General features: G+C 33.3%; 4 protein-coding genes across 5 annotated transcripts; 3 read left to right on the top strand and 1 right to left on the bottom strand.

Moving 5' to 3' along the window:
* The first annotated feature begins 714 nt into the window (after positions 1–714).
* On the top strand, positions 715–10,698 carry LOC110646248 (alpha-amylase 3, chloroplastic). 2 transcript variants are annotated; one of them, XM_021799643.2, is made up of 13 exons: positions 715–1,129; positions 1,548–1,678; positions 1,883–1,937; positions 2,019–2,132; positions 2,248–2,368; positions 3,112–3,461; positions 4,354–5,012; positions 5,422–5,611; positions 7,476–7,582; positions 8,123–8,372; positions 8,790–8,912; positions 9,461–9,628; positions 10,043–10,698. In XM_021799643.2, the coding sequence occupies exons 1-13, from the start codon at positions 866–868 to the stop codon at positions 10,199–10,201; spliced, it is 2,691 nt and encodes an 896-aa protein (XP_021655335.2). In that variant the 5' UTR covers positions 715–865; the 3' UTR covers positions 10,202–10,698. The 2 variants fall into 2 exon arrangements, with proteins under 2 accessions (XP_021655335.2, XP_021655336.2); XM_021799644.2 differs by lacking the exon at positions 1,548–1,678 and having other exon boundaries at positions 996–1,129.
* A 1,025-nt stretch (positions 10,699–11,723) lies between these two features.
* LOC110646249 (pectate lyase-like) lies at positions 11,724–14,498 on the top strand. Its single transcript, XM_021799645.2, has 4 exons — positions 11,724–12,592; positions 12,751–13,408; positions 13,522–13,764; positions 13,889–14,498. Exons 1-4 carry the CDS (start codon positions 12,405–12,407, stop codon positions 14,111–14,113), a joined length of 1,314 nt encoding a protein of 437 aa, XP_021655337.2. The 5' UTR covers positions 11,724–12,404; the 3' UTR covers positions 14,114–14,498.
* A 2,085-nt stretch (positions 14,499–16,583) lies between these two features.
* LOC110646252 (AP2-like ethylene-responsive transcription factor At1g79700) lies at positions 16,584–19,034 on the top strand. Its single transcript, XM_058130136.1, has 7 exons — positions 16,584–17,064; positions 17,197–17,205; positions 17,312–17,400; positions 17,505–17,578; positions 17,710–17,760; positions 17,847–17,923; positions 18,004–19,034. Exons 1-7 carry the CDS (start codon positions 16,734–16,736, stop codon positions 18,591–18,593), a joined length of 1,221 nt encoding a protein of 406 aa, XP_057986119.1. The 5' UTR covers positions 16,584–16,733; the 3' UTR covers positions 18,594–19,034.
* A 1,374-nt stretch (positions 19,035–20,408) lies between these two features.
* LOC110646250 (uncharacterized) lies at positions 20,409–26,696 on the bottom strand. Its single transcript, XM_021799647.2, has 13 exons — positions 26,510–26,696; positions 26,364–26,425; positions 25,963–26,040; positions 25,770–25,851; positions 25,495–25,565; positions 25,218–25,319; positions 24,542–24,631; positions 23,889–23,963; positions 23,596–23,628; positions 22,363–22,440; positions 21,883–21,948; positions 21,470–21,603; positions 20,409–20,713 (listed from the first exon to the last, which is right to left on the bottom strand). Exons 1-13 carry the CDS (start codon positions 26,562–26,564, stop codon positions 20,692–20,694), a joined length of 948 nt encoding a protein of 315 aa, XP_021655339.1. The 5' UTR covers positions 26,565–26,696; the 3' UTR covers positions 20,409–20,691.
* Between the last annotated feature and the right edge of the window lie 216 nt (positions 26,697–26,912).

Genomic DNA, 26,912 nt, shown 5'->3' with positions numbered 1-26,912 from the left:
AGGCTAGTGGATTGAAATTTTAATGGTTTTATTTTTTATTTAATTCTTATTAATATTTCAATTTTAAAATTTATAATTTTCTTATTTATTTTAAATATTTTTGTAATGAGTTTCAATTTGGATTCCAACATGTGGGAAACAAATTCAATAATAATAATAAAAATTTATTGATCATTCTAAATTTTATTTTTGGGTATTGACTGTTATAATCTTTCCTCCTTGACACTACAAAATAGGAAAACATGAAAAAATTTAGCTGTGAAAAATTAAAAAGAATTATTTTTATTTTTTTATTTTAAAAAAAAAAGAGAAATTAAAAAAAATTAATTATTGAATATATTATAGCATTAAAAAATTAATACTCTCTTAAAATTAACTCAATTCAAATAAATTTTTATTCTAAAAATTTATTAAAATTAACTATATAAATTTTCTTTCTTCACTTTAAATAATTTTAAATTAAAATTTTAAAAATATATAATATTTTTAAGTCAAAAATTAATACTTTTTGCATATAAAAAATTAATTATCCTCAAATTTAAAAAGGTGAATTTCATACTTTTCAGTTAGAGGATGTGCATGTACTGATGCACTGATAATCTTTAAAAAAAATATTATTTATTTTATTGATTATCTCTCTAATTTAAAAATAAAATAATGAAGAATAAAAAAATTAAAAAAATGCTATCCAAAAAAAAAAAAAAAAAGGGTGACTCAATTTCCTTTATCTCCCATGACTTATCCAAACAGTGTAAATGCTAAATATGCACTGTGAACCTCAAAGTCCTATAAATATCCGGCGAAATTTCTCCCTCTTCCATTATTCAAGTTTCACAGGAGGGAAGAAAAGAAAAACAAAACGAGAATGTCGACCGTTTCCATTGAGCCTCTCCACAGATATTCCCGTAGGGAAAAACCTCTTTGCCGGTGCAGAACAAAGATCCTGAAACCTTCCTCTCTGAATTTCTCTCCAAAGCTTCTCTCCAATGGCACCACCATCTTCTGCAACTTCAAGCCTCCTCGGGTCCACACAATTAGAGCTGGGTCCACTGACACCGCTCTTCTCGAAACTTTTAAAACCGCTGATGGCTTCTTCAAGGAGACCTTTCCTCTCGCGCGAACCGAAACGGTTTCCACTTCCATATCTCCTTTTACGTATTCGTAAAATTTGCATATACATATATATATACTTGTATATTTACATATACGTATTATCGATGTGCTTTTTTTGCTGATGTGGTTTTTGAAAATGAAAATTGATGTAAATTTTTTGCGTCTGTTTGGTTGATGAGAAAAACACAGGAAATCTATAATTTTAGTTTGCCATCTCTTTTCTTTTGTTTAATTAAGGGCTTTTACGCAGTTTCTTTAAGACAATCGCAGGAAGTAACTGAGTGTGATAGACTGATTGGATCTGTTGTGATAGACTGATTGGATCTGTTCAGTTGCCCGTTCTATTTAATTTAGATTAAAGCAAGTAGAACTGAAAATGTTCATTTCAGTCTTGAATATGATGTTGTCTTTATTTGTTTGACTTGGAATGGTAGGTTGAGGGAAAGCTTTTCATAAGATTAGATAAGGACGAGGAACAACAGTGTTGGCAGCTTAGCATAGGGTGTAGTCTTCCCGGGAAATGGATTCTTCATTGGGGAGTTTCTTATGTGGACGATGTTGGCAGGTTAAATTCCCTTTGATATTGATAATTTTTTTTTTGTTTTTGAATTTAATCTTCACAAAATATGTAAATGGCTATTTACTTTCTTCTTCTTCTTCTTTTGTAATTTATTTTTTTTACTATATCGAAATTTGTTATTTCTTCTATTTTGCTATGTTTTATATGTAAGATGTTATTTTTGATAATGCACTCTTTCATATCTTGCAGTGAATGGGATCAACCTCCTAAGAATATGAGACCTCCTGGTTCTCTTCCTATAAAGGTAATGATCATTGATCATTGACTTCTAGTAGCCCATTTTTACATTTTAACCATAAAAATTAAATATAAATTGTTTTATCAGGACTATGCAATAGAGACACCGTTAAAGAAATCCTCAGAGGGACAAATATTTCATGAAGTGAAGATAAATTTGGATCCCAAAAGTTCAATTGCAGCAGTAAACTTTGTTTTGAAGGTTTGATATTCAATATTTACCACTTGATGTTGCTAGTTATTGTGTTAGATATGCTTACTTATATATATGTTGGCTATTATCTTCTTTCCATTTTGTGGTGATTGTGGTGTTACAGGATGAAGAAACTGGTGCTTGGTATCAGCATAGAGGGAGAGATTTTAAAGTCCCTCTTGTGGACTATATTCTCAATGATGGCAGTGTAGTTGGAGTGAATGGAGGCTTCAATATATGGCCAGGTTGTAGAAATTATCACCCGATGGAATTTACGTCTTTCTGATTTTTTTTTTCTATGTTTGATTCTATTGGTCTATTTTTGATAATCTACATTTGTTGTGACTTTATGTCCCTAACAAAGTTTTTTTAGCACAATTCTGAGAGGACAGGCCTAATAAAATTTATTACTTTGGTAAGGACATATACATTCGCATTACCACAAAATTGTGTTAAATAAAGGCATATTCTGAATATAAACTAGTAATCAAATGGTGAATTGAGTTGGGGAAAACAGATATATGCATGTAGTCTGTAGCTTAAACTTAGAATCAGAGCCTGTTAGGTTTATGTTTTCTTTCCTGTTATTTATTTCCTTTCCATAAAATTTGCAATCTTGTATACTTCTTGCTCAGTGGTTAGTCTTTTAAAATTGAAATGTAATTTGTACCCACTACCCAACATCCTGTTCTATTGAAGTTTGAAATGTAACTGAAATGTAACTTTTTGAAATTTGGTGCAATTACAAATAAATGAGGAAAACTGAATTAGATGGCTTAATTTTGGCTAATTTGTAGATCCAACTCACAGTTACTATTATGGGTTGGTGAGAAGATGGATCACAACTAGGTGGTCTATTCATCTCTATCGAATTTCCTTTCTTTGTTCATTATAGTCTGTTCTGTTCATCTCTATAGTGTTTCCTTTCTTTTTCATTTTATATTTATTCATAAGACTGACAGTTTGTTATACCTGTCCTCAATCCTAGGGGCTTTCCTTCCTAACATGCTTCTTAAATCAGAAGAAATGCCTTCTAAAGATCAAGATAGCAGCAGTGAATCCAAAGATACAAAACAGGAAAATAGGCATGTAGAAGGTTTCTATGAAGAGCAGCCTATTACTAAACAAGTTGTAATTCAAAACTCAGCCACTGTTTCAGTTACAAAATGTCCTAAGACTGCCAAGAATCTTCTTTATTTAGAAACTGATCTACCTGGGGAAGTTGTTGTTCACTGGGGAGTTTGCAGAGATGATGCTAAAAATTGGGAAATTTCAGCTGGCCCGCATCCGCCCGGATCAACTGTATTCAAGAACAAGGCTTTACGGACGCTATTACTGGTATAGAATATGCATCTCTCAAGAGAACTTAAATAATGGGCTTGAAGTCATTTCTGGATATCTAATGATGTTATTTTTGCTAGTTAAATTTGCATCAAAGACATGTTCGCTTCTTTTGGATATCATCATATTCTAAGCTAGTTAAAGATTCTGTGCAACTGTTTTCACTTCTTCTTTTCCCCAGGAAAACCTTGTAACCTATTCAAAATCTTGCTAGAACAGTTTCTATGAATTGCTAAAAAATGAAAACTAAGTAAACATTCACCGAGGACCTCTTGGCTTAATGGCCCTTCTCCTTTTCTGCGAAGCCTAGGATTTGGTTTTGAACCTGCAGCTGCAGCGGATGGGATGTTGGGGAGGATATGTTTCTCAACAACCACCAATAAATCACGAAAACGAATTTTCTTGTTGAGAATGAAATTCCATGCTGTCTACATCAAAGATGGACTTTGTTGGTGATGGTGGTTGTTGTTCTACTTCCTAGTTACTGTTTGAAAGTAATTTTTATTTTTATTGTGTGAGTTATTGCTTGCCTACTAACTAGTATGTTTTCGGAAGTATGATTTTACTAAGGGGATATGGAGGATGCTGCAAAAAATTTTATTCAGTAGTCATTCGTATGTTGAACATGTCTGAATAAATATATTTTCCCATGTGACCACCTGTGGGGGCTGGTTGAAACTTGAAAGCAGTGTTTTGCTTGCAATCACTTTTCACCTTGCTTTTTTCCTTCTACTGATATGCTTTGTTGGACACTTCATATTTGGTGCCTTAATGGTGTTATTTAAACCAAAGTTCTTCAATCAATCAGGTTCAAAATGGTTGTTTATTATTTTTATTTTTATTTTTATTTGTTTTTTTATTTATTTATGGGGGGTTTGCTTCTCTGCAGTCTAAAGATGGTGGAAATGGATGTTCAAGGTTATTTACCTTAGACGAAGAATATGTTGGCTTTCTTTTTGTTCTGAAGTTGAATGACAGCACTTGGTTGAAATGTGAGGAAAATGACTTCTACATCCCCCTCTCAAGTTCAAGCAGCTTTCCTGCTCAACCTGGACAGGGACAATCTAAAGTGGTACTAGAATCTGAAAAGACTGTGGAAGCAAATAAAGAAGTTTCTCAAATTTCATATACTGATGATATAATTAGTGAAATAAGGAACTTAGTAAATGACATTTCCTCTGAGAAGAGTCGTGGGACAAAAACAAAAGGAGCACAAGAAAGCATTCTTCAAGAAATTGAGAAATTGGCTGCTGAAGCCTACAGTATCTTCAGAAGTTCCATCCCTACTTTTGCAGAGGAAGCTGTTTCAGAGTCTGAGCGTCAAGAGACTCCTACTAAAATTTGTTCAGGGTCAGGCACAGGGTTTGAAATAGTGCTCCAAGGCTTTAACTGGGAATCTCATAAATCTGGAAGATGGTACATGGAACTCAAAAACAAAGCTGCTGAAATATCTTCCCTTGGGTTCACTGTGATTTGGTTGCCCCCACCAACGGAATCTGTGTCACCTGAAGGTTACATGCCAAAGGATTTATATAATTTGAATTCCAGGTACTCTATAAATTTATGAAATGCACAATGATTTTTTCATGATCTTCATGTATTTATTTATTTTTTGTTATTTTTTAGTGTGGATTAAATAATATCAACTGAGCCAAGCCAAGTTGATCAAATTATCCATTTACATTTGCTCTGGAAAATCTCTCTCTCTCTCTCTCTCTCTCTCTCTCTCTCTTTCCCTTTTTCTTTTCTGCTTAACATAATGAATGGCATTTAAGAATAGATTATGCCCTTTTGTAGTTGGCAAAAAAACTTTTTACCATCAAATTATTCACTGGGAATTATGGTAGTTTCTTTAAAGAATTTCTCCTTGTACTTCCTATTTCTTTTTCCATATAAATATTAATGGGTTCTATCATCAACCGGTGACACCATTTGACCTCTGTGGCATTTATATCAGATATGGAAGTATTGATGAGCTTAAGGATCTTGTGAAGTGTCTCCATGAAGTGGGTCTTAAAGTTCTTGGAGATGCTGTCTTAAACCATCGCTGTGCACACTATCAAAATCAAAATGGTGTATGGAATTTATTTGGGGGTCGTTTAAATTGGGATGATCGGGCCATTGTTGCAGATGATCCACATTTCCAGGTAACTAAATGTTTGAAATTCCTGAAATCTCACATCTATTTGTTTTGCTCGACCCAGAATGAAGTAGCTTAAAGGATAACATGTGTATTAATTTTATACAATGCATGCAATGATGTTTGTTTGGGGGGGGGGGGGGGTTGGTGTGTGGTGTGGGAATTGCTATTTTTTCTTATCTGGATAGACACCATGCCCCTTTTGTGCCTTTCATCTCAATTCCATTACTAACCAGGAGAAAAAGGAAAAGGATATAATGACAGCTTAAATAGGTAAAAATTAAAAAGATACCTAAAGATATAATATTTCTCTACTCAATTTTCATAATTCAATGATGTGTATTTTATCCTAACTAAATTTCATTTTGAAGTGATTACCATTTGCATAATAAAAATCAACTTATATTTGAGTATTTCATCTTCAACTCTTTTGGTATTTAATACCTAAAACAACTGTTTTGGATACACATAGGACAAGATACAAAAAGACATGCACCCATATGTTCATGTGATGCTGCAGCTTATGATTGAAATGTCATGTGGATTGCATGCTGAGCATTGTGAACTTCATCTCCAGAATTCTCATTGTTTACAGTCAATGATCAGATTTATGTAATGGGCGGATTTCATTTCTTTGGTATTCCAGAATTGGCCACACTGAATCTCGTTTTCCTAAGCTTCATTGGAATGGGAACTTCTATATCTCATGCATGGGGGATTTTTCCTTTGCTGATGCTTATTCAGTACACATACACACGGCCTTGATTTAGTTGAAATTCTGTTTCTCAGCTATTGGCTCCTATAGCCAACCCCAAATTTTTGGAATAAAGATTTAGTTGAGTTAAGTTGAGCTATTGACTCATACTTACAGAAAATTATCCCAATTGTTTTTCTTCCCTTCATTTGACAAGATTATCTGTGGTTGTGGCGAGAAGAAAATATAACTTGCAAATCCTGAGTGTGATGTGGGAACTAAACTGTTGAGAATCTCACATTGAAAGAATATGAAATAAAAGGGAAATATATAAGTGGTTGGGTTGTAACATTAAATTGGTTAGTCATTTTGATGTGTAAAGCAACTTAATCACTTATATAAGCCTAGATTAAAATGAGTTAATGCGTAATTTACCCAACATTCTCTCTAAATTTATCATAGTATCAGAGTTTGAACTAGGTTGTGGGTTTCAGCTACTTTTAAAGCTGTATAATTGGCCTGTATTGGGTTAGAATACTAACTGATTATCAAATAACAATTATGTGGTTGAACTTAAGGAGGGAGTGTTTGGAATCCCACATTGAAAGAATACGAAGTAAAAGGGCAATATGTAAGTGGTTGGATTGTAACATTAAATTGGCTAGTTATTTTGATGTGTAAAACAACTTATCACTTATATAAGCCTAGAGTAAAATGAATTATTATGTAATTTGTCCAACACTCTCTTAATTTAACATAAATTATCCTGAGTCATCTTTCAAATACGGGGATGGACAGTGAAAAATAAAAAGCATGAATGTACTAATATAATAAAATAAGCATTGGTGTGGCAATGCCTAACCTCTAGTTACATGAACACTGTATGTTAAAAAATTAGAACTATCTGGTCAACACGATAATAGCAATTGTTTGAGTGACTTGTATTTTTGTTGTAGCAAGGGGAAATTGTGTTTGGTTGGCTTGATCTCGGCAAATGTGCATGTTCTGTTCTGTTATGATTGAAAACTTATTTTATACTAATTGTTTCTAGGAAATGTGGTGGCCTTGCAGCTTTCAGGAATGTTTTCCTATAGCTGAATTGAATATGCATAATGGAATGTGCATGCCAATACTGTATATTTTGCAATGTATTTAATCAGTTGTTTCTGTTATGCAGGGTAGGGGCAACAAGAGTAGTGGAGATAATTTTCATGCTGCACCCAATATTGATCATTCTCAAGATTTTGTGAGGAAGGATCTCAAAGAATGGTTATGCTGGCTAAGGTTGCCTTGCTCCCTTCTTATCATCTGTACTGTAAATGTAACTTATTTTTACATTAAAACTGAATTTATATTCAGAACAAAGAATTTGGGGGAGTCATCTTGAAATCATTGTTCAAATTTGGTCATTTAGAATTAGTACCATTTATTGTTTAGAAAGTAAATGCTGGGATGCAGGTAAGCATTGAAAAGATTATCACTTATTTGTGTCAAATTAATTGGGTATTGGTGTTATTATACATGACTTCAAATTTCATCATCTTTTCTGGCCTTTGTATGAAACAGGTTTGCCTAGCTCTCTGAAGTAGTATCATATAGTTTGAGTTCATGAGTTTGATATACTTTTCCTCTTGCATGATTAAGTTTTCATGTTTTTTCTTAATATTATATTGACTGATCTATAGAGCATATTGATCCTGGATTTCTTTCCTGTGTCAATTCAATCTGACGCAGATGTTCCCATGCATTAATTTTTGCAAATTTTTAGCTTTGTATCATTTCAAATTATAACTGTTATTTCTGCTGGTTACATTTGATACACAGAGACGAAATTGGATATGATGGATGGAGGCTTGATTTTGTTAGAGGATTTTGGGGTGGTTATGTCAAGGACTACGTGGATGCAACTGAACCATATTTTGCTGTTGGAGAGTACTGGGATTCCCTCGGTTACACATATGGTGAAATGGATCATAATCAAGATGCTCATCGGCAGAGAATTATTGATTGGATCAATGCTACGAATGGAACTGCTGGTGCATTCGATGTCACCACAAAAGGGATTCTTCATTCAGTAAGTGCTCATTTAACAAATAAGTCAAGCTTGAACCTTAATTCAATACTTGTTTCATAATTTAATCAAGCTTTATTTGACTAAAGTTCATCTCTAGCCCCATGTGAACGAAAAGTTCTCTTAAGGTTTGTAATTAATGCTTCATTGAGTTGAGAAATGCAAAAAACTGGGTTTATAATCACTATTCTGATCATTGTGTTAACTATCCTGTACCATTAATGATCTTCTGAAATCTAGGGATCATGAGAGCAATGGCCCATGAGATGAAGAGTGAAAACATAAAATTGTGCTCTCGTGGTCATATTGTTGTGTGCTTTTGCTGCATCATCCATTAAACTTGACCTTTTTCTGTTTAATTTATTTGTAAGAAATTGTAAAACAGAGGATATTATATTTACAACAAATAATTTCATATAGGCACTGGAAAGGTGTGAGTATTGGCGGTTATCAGATCAGAGAGGAAAGCCTCCAGGAGTTATGGGATGGTGGCCATCTCGTGCTGTTACCTTCATAGAGAATCATGATACTGGTTCTACCCAGGTTTAGTCTTCTTAACTTCATAGTTAACTTCTTTCATTGTGTCTGGAAAGCCAGTCTGAAACAATTAACAAGACTGACCATAAGCAGATCATGAAACTCTGTATATACACGTACACGCGCACATACGGCAATAATCATAATAATTAATTTCTGTCTTCTTTTCTCTTTGTATCTTTGGAATCTTAACTATGAATCTTCAGTCATTTTTAATTTCATCTCCAAATAGGTAATTAATTTTTATGATTCTATAGGATTGTTGTTTTCATTCTTCAAATAAAAACTCAGTTCATAGGAAACATACAAGGAGAACACATGGGGAAAAAGAAAGAGGGGAGAAAGGGACAGAGGGACAGAAAAAGTACCTAGTAAATTATATATTAAAATTTGACGAAAAGGAAAGTTTATTACTGGGTAATAGCATTCATTTAGGAGAATGAGTGCCATTTTCTAGGAGAGGAAAAAAATGTCAAGTCTTGCTTTGGTGCTGCTGTTATAGTTTGACATTGTGAGACTATCATGTGACTAAAATGTATTCTTTCTTCCTAAAGGGTCATTGGAGATTTCCTAATGGAAAGGAAATGCAAGGATACGCTTACATCTTGACTCATCCAGGAACACCAGCTGTTTTCTATGACCACATCTTCTCTCATTATCAGTCTGAAATTGCATCTCTAATCTCTCTTAGAAACCGGAAAAAAATCCACTGCCGAAGCACAGTAAGTATCAAAACAGTGCTCTCTATTTTTGCATAAAAAATGTTATTAAATTGATGCTGACAATTATCATGCTTGTTTTCATTTTTTTTACCATATTAACTTCTAAGTCTTGCATTTTTCACTATTTAAAGTGAAAAAGAAATTGAAAGCATCCACCAAAATGATCATTATATTTGATGCCGCATTATTATTATTACTCTATGCTACTTCAAATAATGTACTGCATATCTTCATTGTTTCCTCACCTTGTTTTCTCATTAACTAAAATTCCCGTGCATAGTTCATGATTTCCTTTACTGAGAAGCATAGGCTAATGTTATTATATGGTGAGCAAATGCCCAAGGGGAAGAAAGGAATAAGATAGAAAGTGAAGTGCCAAAATATTGACCTCATGTACTGGTTTGCTTGTTTAAGGTTAAAACTACCAAAGCAGAAAGGGATGTTTATGCAGCCATAGTTGATGAGAAAGTGGCAGTGAAAATCGGACCAGGTCATTATGAACCCCCGAGTGGGTCTCAAAGCTGGTTTTTGGCTATTGAGGGAAAAGATTACAAGGTCTGGGAAGCATCTTAAACTTAATGCGGCAGCTGCAATTATATTATTTATATTGTAGAAGTACATAAATTTAAAGCATCAACTGTGAAGTATTCCACAATTCTATTTATCAAGCAATTTGAAGGACTTCGGAACATGATGGTCTACTTGTTGGAAATGGTGTGGCCTTGACCCTCCGATTGAACCCCATTCTTGACCTGAAATCGGGCGACTGGGGAAATGCCCTGTTACATGGTGTGTATATATATATATATATATATATATATATATATATATATATATATATATATATATATTTTGTAATATTGATACATAGGTGAAATGTTTCACATTGTTGTAACATTTTCAAAATAAAGCTGGTGGAATTGTACCTTGCACTAGTCTGGCAGAATTGTATTATAAATCATTGACATCGCATAGATGACAGATTGTTTATCTGTTATTATTGAAAAAATAATGTAATAAATGTTTGGTTCCTAATGTATATAATCCTAGCTGTAGAATTTAAATTATAATGCCATTAGTTGATGCTCATGGACACAAAGAGCCCTGACTGATAATGTTATATTATATTATGTGTTAAAAAGAAAAATTCTTCTTTGCCCTTTATCTTACATCACCTTTTTAATATCTCTTTATAATCTGTTAATTCCTTTGTTTTTATCATCTAGATTTAAAGTCCATTTTAAAGTTGGATTTAAGTTTTTAATATAATATTAGAGGCTAATTCTTTTTCTTTGCATCATTTCTCAGAGACTTATTTTCAAGTAACGATTTCAAAAAATTTCTTAAAAACTACATTAGGTTTGGAAAAGGGGGCTAAGCCCAAGAGCAGGAAACATCCCCATGAGAATCCTATTAGGAATATCTTCGAAAATTCGGTTACCAGAAGGAAGACGCTGCAAAGCTAGCTATTCTACTTCTCACATGCTTGCTGCACTGTTGCTCTGAATTAAGGACACTGACTGCGGCAAAATAAAACTACATATTTAATTGAATAATTTAAATTAAAAAGAAATTGAGATATTGAAGTTTCTTTTTTTCTTTGAAACAGTTCAAGATAGGAAAGCTAAGAAAAATCATTCATGTTAAAAAGAATAACTATATAATACAAATAGATATACCTAAAATGCAATTATATTAGTAAATAAAATTATGAAATATAAAATTTTTTAAATGTACATATAATTTCATCACTTACAATTTATTTTTATTTTATTTTATTTTCTTCACCAGCCAAATCGAACTGTTATAAATCCTATAAGAATAGTGATAATTTGAATATTTATTTTTTTTTTCAGTTGATTTCTTAATTGAATGTCTAAATTTATTTTTGAATAGTTAATAGGGGACTTCAATTTAAATATTTATTTAAATTGAGAAGTGTATTTATTATAATCAAGTTAGTTAAAAATATATATATTTTTTTGTAATTTTTTATTTTACAAATGCATCAACATTCGATAGTTAGCTCTATCCTTAAAGAATAAAGGCAAATATAAGTATAGACTTGTGATTGAGGTAATATTTCAATTATCCTTGCTAGTATTATAGCACAACAAATTTTTATTTTTTAAGAATTTTTTTAATGTAAAAATAAACTCAGAAATACAATCATTAAGAATTTTCTGTATATTCCAAAAATAAATCCATAAGCCTCTTACCTTTTTCGGTAATGTCAAATTTTAGATCATTGATTCCCCACAGAAAAAAATTTTAGATTTTCTGTAAGTATCAGTATGCCACCAAATTGTAGATTGTTGAAATTTGAAGCCAATAATAAGCCTCAATTAAGGTTTTTTGTTTTTCAATGAATATATATATATATAACCCCCCATGAATAGCCACTGGACATTAAGCCTTGAATCCAAAAAAAAGAGGAGAAATATATAAGAAGCCAGATTTAGAGGTATAACAGTTAATACAGAAGTGGCTCTCCAGAATTCCCTCTCTCAGTATCTCTAAATTCACCATTTATATTTCCACCACAAACTCTTTCTTAAATATTTGTCTCCTCAGCAGGGCCAAGATAGGGACATTTGCTGCGGGTTCAAGCCATTGGCTCGCAACTTCTATCTTCGTCCTCTCTGTTTCAACTCTGCAAAAGGAGGCTTTAGCCTCCAAACGTGCCTTGGCTTCACCAGCAGGTTGAAACCAAGAAAAGAAAAGCAGAAAAAAAAAAAAAAGTGAAAAAGGTTCAGCAGTAATACACCCAATAGACATGGGAATAGAAAAATTCAAGTTTCTGTTCTTCTTCTTCGCTGCTTTTGCAGTAATCGTTCATGCCAATCTCCCCGAATTCGACGAATACTGGAAGCAGCGAGCGGATGAAGCTAAAGAAAACACCCTTCAGACTTATCGTCCTGACCCCTTCAATGTCACCAACCAAATTAACTACCAAGTTAACCAGTGAGTTATGCCCCTATGCCTGGTTTCAACCCAAACCCAAGGTTCTGATAGTTTAGTTAATAGTCCAATGACCTATGTTATAATGCATGAGATCAGTAGTAGGATGAATTTTTCTTTTTAGAAAATTTGTTATTTTAACGAAATTTTTATGGAAGCAGGGCCACTATGAATCACAATGGCACTAGAAGGAACCTGTTAAGTAAAAAACATGGCGGTCCATGCAAGGCCACTAACCCTATCGACAGATGCTGGCGGTGTAACCCGAAATGGGCTGACGACCGAAAGAGGCTAGCCGAATGCGTCCTTGGCTTTGGCCACAAAACCACCGGTGGAAAGGACGGCAAGTTTTACGTAGTCACTGATCCCACAGACAATGACATGGTTAATCCTAAACCTGGAACTCTTCGCCATGCAGTGATCCAAAAGGGACCTCTTTGGATCACTTTTGCGAAAAGTATGGTTATCAGGCTCAACCAAGAGCTCATGATAACCAGCGATAAAACCATTGATGCTAGAGGAGCCCAAGTCCACATTGCTGGTGGTGCTGGTCTTACTCTTCAGTTCGTCAAGAATGTCATCATCCATGGAATCCGTATTCATGACATTGTTGTCGGCACCGGAGGAATGATCAGGGATTCCGTTGATCACTATGGATTCAGGACAAAGAGCGACGGTGATGGGATTTCCATCTTCGGTTCCACCAACATTTGGATTGATCATGTTTCCATGTCCAATTGCCAGGATGGGCTGATTGATGCTATAATGGGGTCAAATGGCATTACCATCTCCAATTGCCATTTCACCGACCACAATGAGGTAATTAATCAAATAATTAGTTAATGTGATGATCTGATTACAGGAAATTCTTGCCTATGTATATCACTATTGGAGCCTAATGATCTAGTTTGATGGATGAATGATGCAAACAGGTGATGTTATTCGGTGCAAGCGATGGCTACTCCGGTGATAATCTAATGCAAATCACGGTGGCGTTCAACCACTTCGGTAAAGGATTGGTGCAGAGGATGCCTAGGTGCAGATGGGGTTTTGTCCATGTCGTCAATAATGACTACACTCATTGGCTCATGTACGCCATTGGTGGTAGCAAGAATCCTACCATCATCAGCCAAGGAAACCGATTCATTGCCCAAGATAACAAATCATCTAAAGAGGTATTCAATAATAATCTCCTACAATTCAACCAAAAAAAAAAACGTTATATATAATTTTCTTTATAAAAAGAAATTATGAATTGGAATGAGATGCAATTATGCATGATTGGTGTTGATGATGAAGGTTACAAAGAGGGAATACGCAATGGAAAGCGAGTGGAAGAATTGGAATTGGAGATCAGAGGGAGATTTAATGATGAATGGAGCATTTTTCGTTGAATCTGGGAAATCATTGGGTCACCAGCAATTCACAAGGCTGCAAATGATTCAGGCCAAACCAGGAACATTCGTGACCAGGCTCACACGCTATTCTGGTCCACTTGCCTGCCATGAAGGAAAGCCATGTTAGAGTTTTCATGGGTTCCATTTTATAGATTAACCGAAAAAAAAAAATCAATTGGATTTCCTTGTTTTAGAACTCAGGATAGATTACTGTTAATCCAAACCAGAAAATTAAGCAAATGTTAAGGTATACACTTACACCTGAAGAAGCAAGCAAAAAATCTGGACTGCTATTATTCTTATAGCAGCATTTGATGCATTTGGTTTAGCTATTTGGAACAGTGATTATTAGCTGTTCCATTTTTATGGCTGTTCAGCCTGTAGTAGTTTTGGGATTTTTTTTATTTGTATTTTTTTTAAATCTAGGATTTATTTATTTTTTTTTTATATATTTTTTGATGTTTGGATTTTGTCATGCTTGTTGAAGTTTATGAATAAAAACAAAAATTAAAAGTAAAATATTGTTATGTCATTATAATTACTTTGTCAATAGTATCAAGTTATTATATATAAAGCATTGTGAGTAATGCTTGAATTAACTGCCAATTGTATTTATGCTTTTTTTTTATATATATAATTTCTATATATAATATTAATTTAGAGAGAAAAGATTTAATTATAAGATAAAATATGAACTTCCCACTTCAATATGGATAAGAGAAAATATTTGTAAGTCTAAAATATGATTTACTTGTTCTAAAACTCTAATGAAATAGTTTATGAAGATGAATGAATATGAAAATGCAAATAGAAATTCTTCATCCTTCACAATAAAATGGGTCAGTATTTTATGATCTTAAATTTGATAGAGTTTCAGGACTTAAGGGATTTTAGTTCTCAATCCCATAAATTTGAATGGATTTAAATTTAAAAAATAATAATTATGTTGAGTTTAGTGGTATGTATTCGATATTTGAGCTGTTTATATAATTAATTAAATATATAAAAATATGTATTTTATTATTAAAATTTAAAATATAAATAATTAGGAAAACTTAATTTAAGATTTTTTTCACTGATTGCAATTTTAATTAAATGTGTGGAGAAAGGCTAATTAAGATATTTTCCTAAAAAAAATTAATTAACATATCTCATTTGACAATTTCTTACTCTTGGTTTGACATTTAAAATTTTGTGAAAATTCTATTTAATTGATTTCTTGTTAGCTAATTCTAAGTTTAGAACAAAAGAATTTAATCATTTTAAAAAATAAAAAAAATATTAATCATTTTTTTTTTCAACTTTATCGTCCTCTGTTATTATTTCCGCATTTATCTTTTTTTAATACCTTTCTACTTGCTATACTTAAGTCAATTATTAATTTTTTTTAAATAAAAATGATGTTATTAGATAATATTTTATAAGCCCAATTTAATGAAATCAAAAAAATTTGATTGGCCACCAAAATTAATTAACTTAATTAATGAACCAATTTAATTGATTAAAATTTATTGCCCGAGTGTAAATTTGCCCCTTTTTTCTATATTCAATAAATAAATAAAACTCGATCCACTGGCAACACCATTGTTATGATCATAATGATTGTTAATCAGTTTCAAAACTAAAGCATATTATGAAGTTTGATGCTATAGGTAATACCGTCAGAGTTAAGAGCTTCATGGTGGAAACAAATTTCCATAGCTTTTGCCCACACAAAAATTTAAAAACATGGCTCAAACAACCTCAAATTCTCATTAACTCTTACATGACGAAGAATCCCAAGAACAAGCCACCCACTAAAAAATAATGCATATTCTTTATTTTATTTTGTCTATGTAATTGTCCACCATTGCTTTCTGTATACATTTCTAGTCCCATAAAACAAAACCTTTCACAGGCATCCTGGAACCATGCTTGGGATACGCCAAGTTCTTTCTGTCTCATGCATTATTTGTCCCCTTCGATCCTCCAAATCTTTTTATTTCTCTTTTTCTTTCCCACAAAATAAATTCTCTCAATGGAGATTTTGCTAGACATAAATATATTCAAGGGAAATTCTTATCTTCTAATGTATTTAATAGATATATTATAGGTTTTGAGTGCATGGTGAACCGATGTAGGTCTATTATTGAATTTAGATAAGAAAAATTTTATATTTATATTGAATAATTATTTGTTTGGAGAATTTCTTGCTTAAACTCAGTTTATTATGAATGGACAAATATATGAGACTTATATATTTAATAGGTGATACTGCCATGTATCTTACATTTTGAATCTATGATGGATCTAAGAAAAATCTATTTATTAGACATAAATAAAATTTTTTTAGACAAAATCAAAGTTTGAGTTCCCTCCCCCACTTCTTTTGTAAATGAATAAAAAAAAAAATTGATTAAACCACTACATATCAAATTATATTTAATTCCCAAATAAGGCTAATTAATAAAAAAAAAATTTGGCAATATTGAAAATGTTGAAAATACCAAAGAATTAATTTGCAGGGCGAAAGATTAAGGATGTGGATAACTTTGTTAATAATGTCAGTCTTCCATGGCTGGCTGCCTAGCTGTTAAGACACTTGAATAGTTGTCTGAAATTATGTTGTAAGCATCGACTGTTACTACTGAAAACAAATTAAGCAAAATACAAATTATACAACATGTTTATAAATACTTGGTTTCAGTTTCTGATCAACTTCAACCAAGCAATCAAGGCTTCCACTGGCAATCCAAGATAATTAACCGATGGAAATGGCTTCTGGGAATTCTCAGGTAGGTAGTACAGCTGCAGCAGCAGGAAGCCGCACCTTGTGCATGATAAAAGGGGATGTTATGGAGATTAAGTGTATTAAAAGACGGCGAAGAGACCCCTCGTTGGCTGCCCCATTGAGGTCCAATGAACATGAGCTAGGTCACCAGCAACAGGGTGATCAAACTGCTGCTGCTGCTGCCACCACAGTGAAGAGGAGTTCAAGATTTCGGGGAGTGAGCAGACACCGATGGACTGGACGATATGAAGCTCATTTATGGGATAAAGCGTCCTGGAATCCAACACAGAGGAAGAAGGGAAAACAAGGTACTTAGGATTGAAGAACTTCTATTAATTGTTTTCGTGTAACTATATTGATTTTATTGATTGCTCATGATTATGTGTGTTTTTGTCATCTGGATATCGCATCTTTGTACTTGGAATTTTGGCATGGAGCAGTATATCTTGGTAAGTCTCTGATTCAAATCCATAATTTTTGCTGTTGTGAAGTAGTAATCCAAATTGGAGGGAATTGAAGGCAACCCTTTGTGCTGATCTTTAACTAATTTAACAGGAGCTTATGATGAAGAAGATTCTGCGGCAAGAGCATATGATTTGGCCGCTCTCAAGTACTGGGGAAGTTCAACTTTCACAAATTTTCCAGTATGATCAATTCTTTCCATGAAAATTTTCCAAGTTTACTTTATAAAGTGAAGGTCTAAAGCTGTTTATATGCAACATTCTTTCTTGGATTTTGCTGTATACAGGTATCTGACTATGAGACAGAAATTGAAATAATGAAAAATGTATCAAAAGAGGAATACCTGGCCAGTCTAAGAAGGTAATTATTCCCTTCATCATTATTATCTTTTTCTTTTTTATACTGGATAATTATTATCCTTAAACGCAAGTTCTGTGATATAATCAGAATATTAAGAGAGGATATCTTTCTTAATTTTTGTTAATTTGCAGGAGAAGCACTGGTTTCTCAAGAGGTGTATCCAAATACAGAGGAGTTGCAAGGTAAGCAATACTTTTCACTTGATAAAAGCACTTGCTAATTAATATTATGTTCATAATTAATAACTTGACTAATTGTAACTCTGCAGGCACCACCATAATGGAAGATGGGAAGCAAGAATAGGGAGAGTGTTTGGAAACAAGTATCTCTATCTGGGCACATACAGTGAGTTTAACTGCCTAAAGCTATTGGTTTTCTTTTTCTTTTAATTCATGCTCATGGGATAGTTTTTCCTGGAATTGTAGGTACCCAAGAGGAAGCTGCTCATGCCTATGATATTGCAGCCATAGAATACAAAGGGATTAATGCTGTGACCAACTTTGACTTAAGCACATACATAAGATGGCTGAGACCAGGAGCCGAACCTTCTGCTTCATCTCCTGCTACCCAAGATTCAAAATCAACTCTGCAGCCAATTCCAACCTTCTCTAACCGCAACAATCCTGGCAAGAAAACTAGCCAACAACAACTGCCTCTTCTCCACTCTAATAATCCCTACATTATAGAGGATTTAAACAGACCTTCAGAGCAAGATATATTTCAGACAAATGCACATATTAGTCCTTGCTCCAAGTCATCTCCTTCCCCAACTGCACTTAGCCTCCTGCTTAAATCTTCCATGTTTAAAGAATTGGTGGAGAAGAACTTAAATGCCGATGAGGATGAAGAAGATAAGGCGAAAGTAGTTCCAAGGATGTGCAACAACAACGGAGTTGAAGACATTTTCTACAATGGAATCAGTCAAATTTATCACAATGGGGATGCATTGCCTGGTCTACAGTCCAAGGAGGTGAACACATTACCCTTGTACTATAGAACAGGGCACTCCCTCTAGAATATATGTATTTTTTTAATTTATATTAACCATTTCAACATTTTTTTTACAAAATTGACGTAGGGACAGTGCAAGTGCATGAAAGCTAATCTCTCCTTTTGTACCATAAATTGCAATTTGTACAAATAAAGTGATTCCCTTTATTGTCTTAGATGAGAGACTCAAAGTTGCAATAAAGATTTATCTTTGAAAAAAAAAAACTTGAAACAAAAAAAAAATTAAAATAACCTCCATAATTTTAAATACTAAGTAAATATAATTCTCACATTATTAACCATATTTAGTTTTCCAAGCAAAGCTCCGGAGAAAATAAATCTCCATTTTATAAATCGAGGAAGTCCAAAAATCGACCTACAACACTACTTGCTTGCAAATTTTTAATTAATAAGAAATTCTTATAATATTTTTTTTATATTAAGGTTATGAGAATTTTTGGGTTGACTATCGTCTTATATCACTTTGATGTATTTAAAATAAATAATTTTAAAGGAATCAAACTATATTGATAAAAAAAGAACCATATAAATAACTTATATAAAATGATAAGTTAATAAAATATAAATAAAAGTATGCAAATGAATCTTATAAAATAGAATCTATCTATTAGTGAGTCCAAAAAAATGAACTACTCAATAGTTTCCATATTAATCTTAAGTGAAATAGGATGAATAATAACACTTATTTCAATGAAAAGAAAATGATTACCAGGTACTTCCCTCCTCCTCCTCCACCACCACCACCCCCCCCCCCCCCAAAAAAAAAAAAAATTTAACTCTTTTATTTATATTATTTAATAATATAAGTGTTTATAATAGTATTTAGATATTAAAAGAATAAATCTTAATAATTATATTTACTAACTTTAGTTTAAACTATTATATAAATAATTAATATTTAATAACTAACAACTATTAAAACAACTCCTAATTACTAAAACAACTAGCATGACCAAATAGACAATTTATTCACGTTCCTTCTTGCTGTTAACCACAATAAAAAAAACAAAGATAGAAGTACCCCTGCCTTAAAACTGCTTGTTTACCTCTTTCGACTGCTTAAAAATGCGTAGAAATTACTTTAAATTAAAAAAATCAACCAAATTGATTTAATTAGAAGATTTAATTTAATTTAATTTTTTTCAAGATTTAAAAAAAAAAAAACGATTCAACTAAATTGAACTGAATTAGTTTTGAGAAATTTAATCGACTCAAAATTACCCCAGCTTTTGGTACAAGAAAATTGGAAGGCTAATTAGAAGAACCTTCATGCAAAAAATTAACAGTATTAAATCACAATTCACAAACTCATGAAAATGAAACAAAAATTAATTTAATCAAAGTTTCAATTGGGTAAAAGAAAATATTGCTGTAAAGAAAAGGGGGAGGCAACAAAAGATTAAAGAAGATCGAAAGTGAAGAAGAAATGAGAGAATTGGAGAAGAGCAGAAAGTGAAAAACGCTGTTATTAAATGAGAGAGGAGAGACTCGATGAAAGAAGATCAAAAGGATAGATCGAGTTCAGTCCTGGAACTTGCCGCACGGGCTTGGGAGCCTAGTAGCGTGGCTTCGTATAAAATTGGACAAGTAAATATATTTGAGCTTCAAGTTCAATTGATTCTCTTAAAAAAAAAAAAAATTCAATTGATTCATTCAGTCAGTTCAATTTTTTGACTAAACTAATCAAACTCAACCGAAAAACTAAATGGTTTTTCGGTTCTTCTCAGCCTTAGCTATAAGCAAGAGAAATTGCAAGTTAAGATTCTGAAACAAAAAATTATAGGTCTATTCTATAAGACTAGAAATTGACACCATCAAATTCATAACAAAATAACAATAAAAACTATACTTCATATCTACAGCTCTGAGTGCACGTCCATCATGTGTTTACAAACTAGATGTGTTCATTAAACTTCAAAAACTGAATATTAACTATGAGATAAGAATACAAGAACTACCACAAGAAATTAACCATCATCTTGTGTAATTAAATCACCCTGTGTGCTTGAGGCTTCCCTTATTTGTACAGAAATACTACAAAACTACTCAACGAGCATGTTGCCAAGATGAAATTAGTTAACCATCTCGCTCTGAATGTTGCCTCAACACTTGACTGAACTAAACCTGAAAAGTTTATGCTATGTAAAAGAAAATAGATTGACATACTCGCATAATAATTGACGACAAAGTAATGCTACTTAATATTTCAGAGAAACACTTGTCATGAGCACTGGACAAATGCAGCCTTTTGACACATAAAATGCTTTGAAAGAACATCCTTTCAAAAAGGAAATGAAAAGGACAGCATGCTCTAGATGATGACATAAATGCAGACTGATCCAAGATCCCATTCAATTAATTTACAAAATTTAATAGCAAACATAATAATGACAAAATACAGAAGGTGAGAAGTTGCCACAAAACGGATGACACAGTCAATGTGTGTTAGATGTTAACGTATTAAGCAAGCTGTCGCATTCTAATTTCTAAGCTCAATCACCTAATCAGATCAGAAGCTTAAAAGTGTACAGGCACAACTATCCCAAAACCCTGTATTAATTCTCATTCTCTACATGATTTTTTCCCGACACATTCAAGTGAGAAAATCAAAGAACCTGTATCGCATTAAAAAAAATGAACAATCAGCTCCCTGTTTGATTAACAGCCATTTGCAATAAACTCTAACAGAAGGAACCAGTTATTAATGGAATTAAATACCAGGGGCCATTTAATTTGATTTTGAAAAAGGAAGAACATGATACTAACACAAAATGTGAGGGCATTTTAGTAATTTACCAAAACAACTGTAAGGTATATGCACAGCACATCCACTCTAATAAACCCATATCATCTAAGATAAAGAAGAGTAAGATTTCAAACCTAAGCAGGGGTCTTGGTTGGTCACATTGTGGAGTACGTGATGGGTCTTCCAACTTATCAATTCCATCTTGCATTATGACGCCGGTTGGCTCACTGATAGTTCGAGATAAATTGTCTGCAAGCTCCTTAAGACCCTGCTAGCAAAGAAAGAGGGATCAGGTTAAAGTTCAAATTAATTCGTTAACAGATTACATTTATTGCTTGCTGCCTAAACATCTTTAATCCTTAAGTACATTTATATGCAAATACACTGACTTAAGCTCAATGCCCTAAGCCGGTTTCACAGAAGCAAATGCCAACCAATGGTCTCATTTGTCCATGTTAGTGTGTACTTGCACACAGTGTTTGAGCGCGCGCGCGCGTGTGTGTGTGTGAGAGAGAGAGAGAGAGAGAGAGAGAGGGGGAGAATATACAGTCAAACTTGGAACTTCAGGATATGTGAGTGAACTACGAGCTCTCCCAGAAGGCTTAAGTTGATCCTGCAACATGTTGAACACTTGATTAGGTCAATGAGTTAGGAAAATCGCTGAATATGGAACTAGACTAGGATAGTAAAATATGCTAAAATATAGTGAGAATCAGAAAATAAGGGGCTTGCAGCTAAAGAAGGTGATTAGAGAAGACATTGAGTAGCAAAATTAAAATGAGTAGCATGCAATAAAGAGGGTAGCAAAATTAAATATCATCTCTTTGGAAGGAAGAACACAAAAAGGAAACAATGGCTTATATAGGAAGAACAAAAAGGCATCATTGTTTATTTCGATCATAAAGGAAGAAAAATATTTTCAGCTCTTTAAAAGAAGGCTCAAGTTGAAAATGGTTATCCTCTTTCACAAAAATCCCTCTATATATATATGTGAAGAACAATGAAAGGATTTAAATGCTTTTCCAACCTCCAGAGCTTTAGGCATTTTCATTTTTTTGCCACCAACAAAATTGCACAGGTACAGCACCCCCATATTTGCAATATCCTGCAACCATATAATTGCATCAGTATATCCACAAGAACAAAAAAGGAGATCAAATGATAACAACTACTAATACAATTAAAATGCATACAATAATCCACAGAAAACCATTGCTGCACCAATAGTGTATTAAAAAACACACTATCAGACCATTTGGCATTGATGTTGAAAACTGCTTCTTCAAAAATAACCTTTTTGGATGTTGGAAAAAAGCAGTTTCAAACTGATATTTAAAACAATTTTTAATTGCCTCTAATCAACATATTCAAGGTGATGCTTTCTCAACAGCAAGTCTAACAACAATGCTAGATCTTATATAGGTTTTTCTTAAAAAAAATATACATATATATGTATATGCTTGACCTATCTATCAAACAAACACTACATATATTTTCAAGAAAATGCTTACTTGACTATCTACAGAACAATTTTTTAATTCAAATTTCAAAATAAGAATGGAACAAACAAAGATATATTTAAGCAACATTATCCAGTAAATGCAAACTTCTTCCGGTTATTAAAGCAAAACAGAAATGAATAACAGTGTTTTGTACCAAGAATACCCAAAGAGCTACTTGTTTATCACTCGTGTAAAGGTCATAGTTATTAAGGCACAGATGCACTAAGGTGCTAAGAGGTCGTAGAGGCTAAGCGCGAGGCACAGGGAACATGCTTGAGCGAGAGGTCAGGACAAATAAAAAAATAAATAAAATTAATATCTAATATTCATAACAAATTAATATATTAGAACTATTTAACCAAATTTTAGAAAGTTAATCACCAAAGCATTAATCTCAAGCCAACAAATCATGATGGAGAGGAACACAAAACAAACATCATTAGGAGCAAATTTGACAAAATGTAAGTAAATTCCTCATTGCCTATGCAGAAGTGAAGAAAAGATGTCTGTAGCATGTAATGATGTTTCTTAGCTTGGTTAAAGCTTGAATATATAGCTCTAATTTTCAAAATTTCTATTTAAAAAACTCTAAAATTCTATCATAACATATGTCATATTCCCTCTCCAACACCCCCCACCCCTTAAAGTAAATAAATAGGCAGGCCTACGGAAATCTTTCTACAGATATATATTTTCCAGTGCCAGAAATATTTTTTGGAAATGCAAGACAGAAAAATAAATGGCATAAAAGTCATTACCTGCTTCTCCTCTAAAGAACCTATCTTCCCATCCTGCAACAAGAAGAAACTAACAAATTAGAAGAGAACGTGGAAAGTAGCTCGATTGCAATAATGGACCATTTTCACCTATCATTGCTATTGAACTCTCTGTTGTTGAGAAAAATTGAAAATATAATCTTACGAGTAGAGCACTAGATAGTGCTCTTCAATCTTTAAGAAGTCAGCAGCAGCAGCCACCAACGCTACAAAGACAACAAGTTCCACACCACTGGCTATGGATTTGGAAAATTAATGTAAAAACTTAAACTTACCAAACCAGAAACTAGACACTGCAACTGCCACAGCTCTGAGCCAATTTGTGATATATTCTCAGAAGCAGCATTAACCTGCATCAAAAGATTGAACCCCATTACTACGATGGAACATATAAATTGATGGTATGTTTCAAATTACCTTCAAGTCAAATTTGTGCTCCAAATGGAGGCCATTACAAAAATAGCAATATAAACTATGACAAAAAAATATGTATAAAGGTATATTTTAATAAAATTGGAGCGGCATCCAGATTAATATCATAAATAATGAGCTAGCAATATTGAAATATATTCTTGGCACATGATGTGTCAGACAAACTTTTGTGCTTAAAAATCAACCTTGGTAGAGTGTAATCCTTAAGTAGACATATCCATTAATTAGGATCCTAAACTAGAATCAGTATTGTCCAGTCTGACCTTATAATTCTTCTGTTCTGTACATCAGCCAAATTCTATATCATTTCTCAAAACTAACTATGCATTTGCAGTAAGAGGAAGCATAAATAAGCAGGCCCAGACCTTGATTCAAGTCATAAGGCGGTACAATGGTTTTGAGATCATTTTTTAAATGTTGCTATCTGACATCTAACATTGCCAACCACCACCTCAGAGAGAGAGAGAGAGAGAGAGAGAGAGAGATGTTCTCTTACGTCATTTTGAATCGCCTTTGAGATCTCTTTTTGACTCTCCATTTTATCATCCAAAAGTTGTATTCGCTGTGTCAAATGTACCTTTGCAGCCTGGCCAAAAGGAAGGAAAAAAATGATAACATAATCAGATGCTGTAAACACATTGCATAAATGTTAATGGAACACAAAACAAGAATAGTTTAGAATATACTTATGAATGTGATATTTACATATGCAAAGCTTAGTTCATGCTACAAGATAACTATTGACTGAAAGTTATCTAGCACAAACACAATTAACCATGGATTTGCTTTGAATTATTTACTAAACAAGTTTGCACACAAGCCATGCTTATCAAACTCCAAAAATGCAAATCGATAGACTTAACAATTTATAATTTCAAAATCAATGGAAAATCAACCGAGGCTAGAGTGAACCACCAAAATACACGAGAGAGAGAGAGAGAGAGAGAGAGAGAGAGAGAGAGAGAGAGAGAGAGAGAGAACCAGCACATATTTTATTTTTGTATGAGAAGCTTAGATCGACCAGCCCTTTTGCAAATTATAAATCCAGTAATGTGCACTTTTTCATTATTTTTGTAATCATCTATTTTATCACATCCTTCTCATAACAAAATTTAATATAAAATTACTAGTCAATCAAAGATGATGATAATGTTCCAATTAATAAGACTTACAGATAAAGCCTCAGATACTTGCTCCAGATGCTTCGTCAAGTTTGAAACAGCATTTGCCATACTCTGCTTTGTTACATACATAAGATCTGAGAATTTTAGACCCTGATTGTTTAAAAAAACAAAAAGAAAGAAAGAAAGAATTAGTCTCCTGAAAGCACCCAACTTATGATAAAAGAACTAGAAAATGACATCATTCTTTAATGTATAAGTTAATCTTTGAGATTATATTTCAACATTCAGTAACCACATCACAGACTATCAGTATTTAATTAGATACCTTCCACCACATGTAACCATAACCCAATGCCCCTAAGGCAGTAGCTGGAACTATGAGACCAGTTAAGTTGCCTGCATCATGAAAAAGGAGAAATTAGAACTCAACAAAGAAGATGATACCAATTATAAATTATGAGAAAATGACTAGTCTGCATTACAAGTGCATACTGCATGGCATTTTTTGAGACAGGGAAATGCACATACAGCACTAGTTATATCCAAAAAGAAAATAAAATTGTACAAAGAACCATTTAACTTTGATATGAAAGCAGATACCCATTTGGCCAGAACTCCCATTGAGAACAGTTATTTGCCTTGCTGAGGCCAGTTGCCGAACCTCCATTGCCAAACGCTTCACCTGCAAGCAATTTTAAAATAGCTAATATGGTAAATGCATCAAACAATATATTATCAAACTAAAGCAGGAAAAATGAATAAGTTAATCACTAATTAGACAGCAAATAGTTACCTGTTGAGCAATGGCATCACTGTAGTGAGAATCACCATCTGCAGATTCCCCAGATTTTTCCAGTCCCTTCACCAGCGACTGCACTCACAAACACAAACAATAAATCAAGTCGGTCAAAATCCCTGTTTCCATACAAGAAAATATAAATTTCTCAAAATAGCATTCGCAAGAAAGAATCTACACTCAATTAGATCACTAACACCACGTTTACAATATCCTTAGCAACCAACCAACCTCTTATCATAATCGAACCTAAATTAAACTTCCCACTATGAAAATCAAATCGAGTCAAGCTAGCCATAAATACAGGACGAGAAAACTAACACAATCAATAACCAACAGATTAACTAACAAATAACCAACCAAACTAACTAAATAACTAAAAAGAACAATTATAGTACCTGAAGTTCACCGATCAGGTCAGATAATTTACCGTTTTTAAAGAGGACCGTACCGGTGAATCCTGCAAACACAACCAGAAAAGTCAAAGCCAAAAAAGAACGCCATGAATACACATACGTAAATAAAGTACAGTGCGCATCTATACCTGCACCGGCGAGGACAATGATCCTGGAAAGGCCGATTCCGGTTTGCATAGCCATGGCTAAGCAAGTGAATCAGGAAACCTAGGAGAGGATAAAGTTGAACACGCTTCTGTGCGAAGAAGAGGTATATGATTCCTGTAGCTATTGGGCCAGATCAAGATGGAAGTGGATATTGGGATTCAGCTGGGCTTCACAAACCGACCTAGCTATGTATACTGCAGGACTCACCTGATCAATTGGTCCGACGTCGTATGACTCGTCTAAATTCTAACGTGCTGGAAAAGAATTCCTGACCTAAAAAACTTCGCAGATCATGGCGTAGCCGCGTAGCTTCAGTTGGATTAGGAAACAATACGTAACTAACTGCCTTTGACTTTTTCTTTGGAGCTTGACATGTGTTTATTA

This window comes from Hevea brasiliensis, chromosome 2, assembly GCF_030052815.1.
Source record: "Hevea brasiliensis isolate MT/VB/25A 57/8 chromosome 2, ASM3005281v1, whole genome shotgun sequence".
NCBI classification, from domain to species: domain Eukaryota; kingdom Viridiplantae; phylum Streptophyta; class Magnoliopsida; order Malpighiales; family Euphorbiaceae; genus Hevea; species Hevea brasiliensis.
Note: the sequence above shows the minus strand (reverse complement) of the source record. Positions and strands in the feature narration are given on the sequence as shown.

What these genes read in the sequence shown, in the direction of transcription:
- LOC110646248 (XM_021799643.2), top strand. Translation starts at nt 866, where the DNA reads ATGTCGACCGTTTCCATTGAGCCTCTCCACAGATATTCCCGTAGGGAA. An exon ending in CTCTCGCGCGAACCGAAACG is followed by an intron (nt 1,130 to 1,547) that starts GTTTCCACTTCC and finishes TTGGAATGGTAG; the next exon opens with GTTGAGGGAAAGCTTTTCAT. An exon ending in AAATCCACTGCCGAAGCACA is followed by an intron (nt 9,629 to 10,042) that starts GTAAGTATCAAA and finishes TGCTTGTTTAAG; the next exon opens with GTTAAAACTACCAAAGCAGA.
- LOC110646249 (XM_021799645.2), top strand. Translation starts at nt 12,405, where the DNA reads ATGGGAATAGAAAAATTCAAGTTTCTGTTCTTCTTCTTCGCTGCTTTT. An exon ending in ATTTCACCGACCACAATGAG is followed by an intron (nt 13,409 to 13,521) that starts GTAATTAATCAA and finishes TGATGCAAACAG; the next exon opens with GTGATGTTATTCGGTGCAAG. An exon ending in ATAACAAATCATCTAAAGAG is followed by an intron (nt 13,765 to 13,888) that starts GTATTCAATAAT and finishes TTGATGATGAAG; the next exon opens with GTTACAAAGAGGGAATACGC.
- LOC110646252 (XM_058130136.1), top strand. Translation starts at nt 16,734, where the DNA reads ATGGAAATGGCTTCTGGGAATTCTCAGGTAGGTAGTACAGCTGCAGCA. An exon ending in TACCTGGCCAGTCTAAGAAG is followed by an intron (nt 17,579 to 17,709) that starts GTAATTATTCCC and finishes GTTAATTTGCAG; the next exon opens with GAGAAGCACTGGTTTCTCAA. An exon ending in TCTCTATCTGGGCACATACA is followed by an intron (nt 17,924 to 18,003) that starts GTGAGTTTAACT and finishes CTGGAATTGTAG; the next exon opens with GTACCCAAGAGGAAGCTGCT.
- LOC110646250 (XM_021799647.2), bottom strand. Translation starts at nt 26,564, where the DNA reads ATGGCTATGCAAACCGGAATCGGCCTTTCCAGGATCATTGTCCTCGCC. An exon ending in AAGTATCTGAGGCTTTATCT is followed by an intron (nt 24,632 to 25,217) that starts GTAAGTCTTATT and finishes CCTTTTGGCCAG; the next exon opens with GCTGCAAAGGTACATTTGAC. An exon ending in CTGAAGTTCCAAGTTTGACT is followed by an intron (nt 21,604 to 21,882) that starts GTATATTCTCCC and finishes CTTTGCTAGCAG; the next exon opens with GGTCTTAAGGAGCTTGCAGA.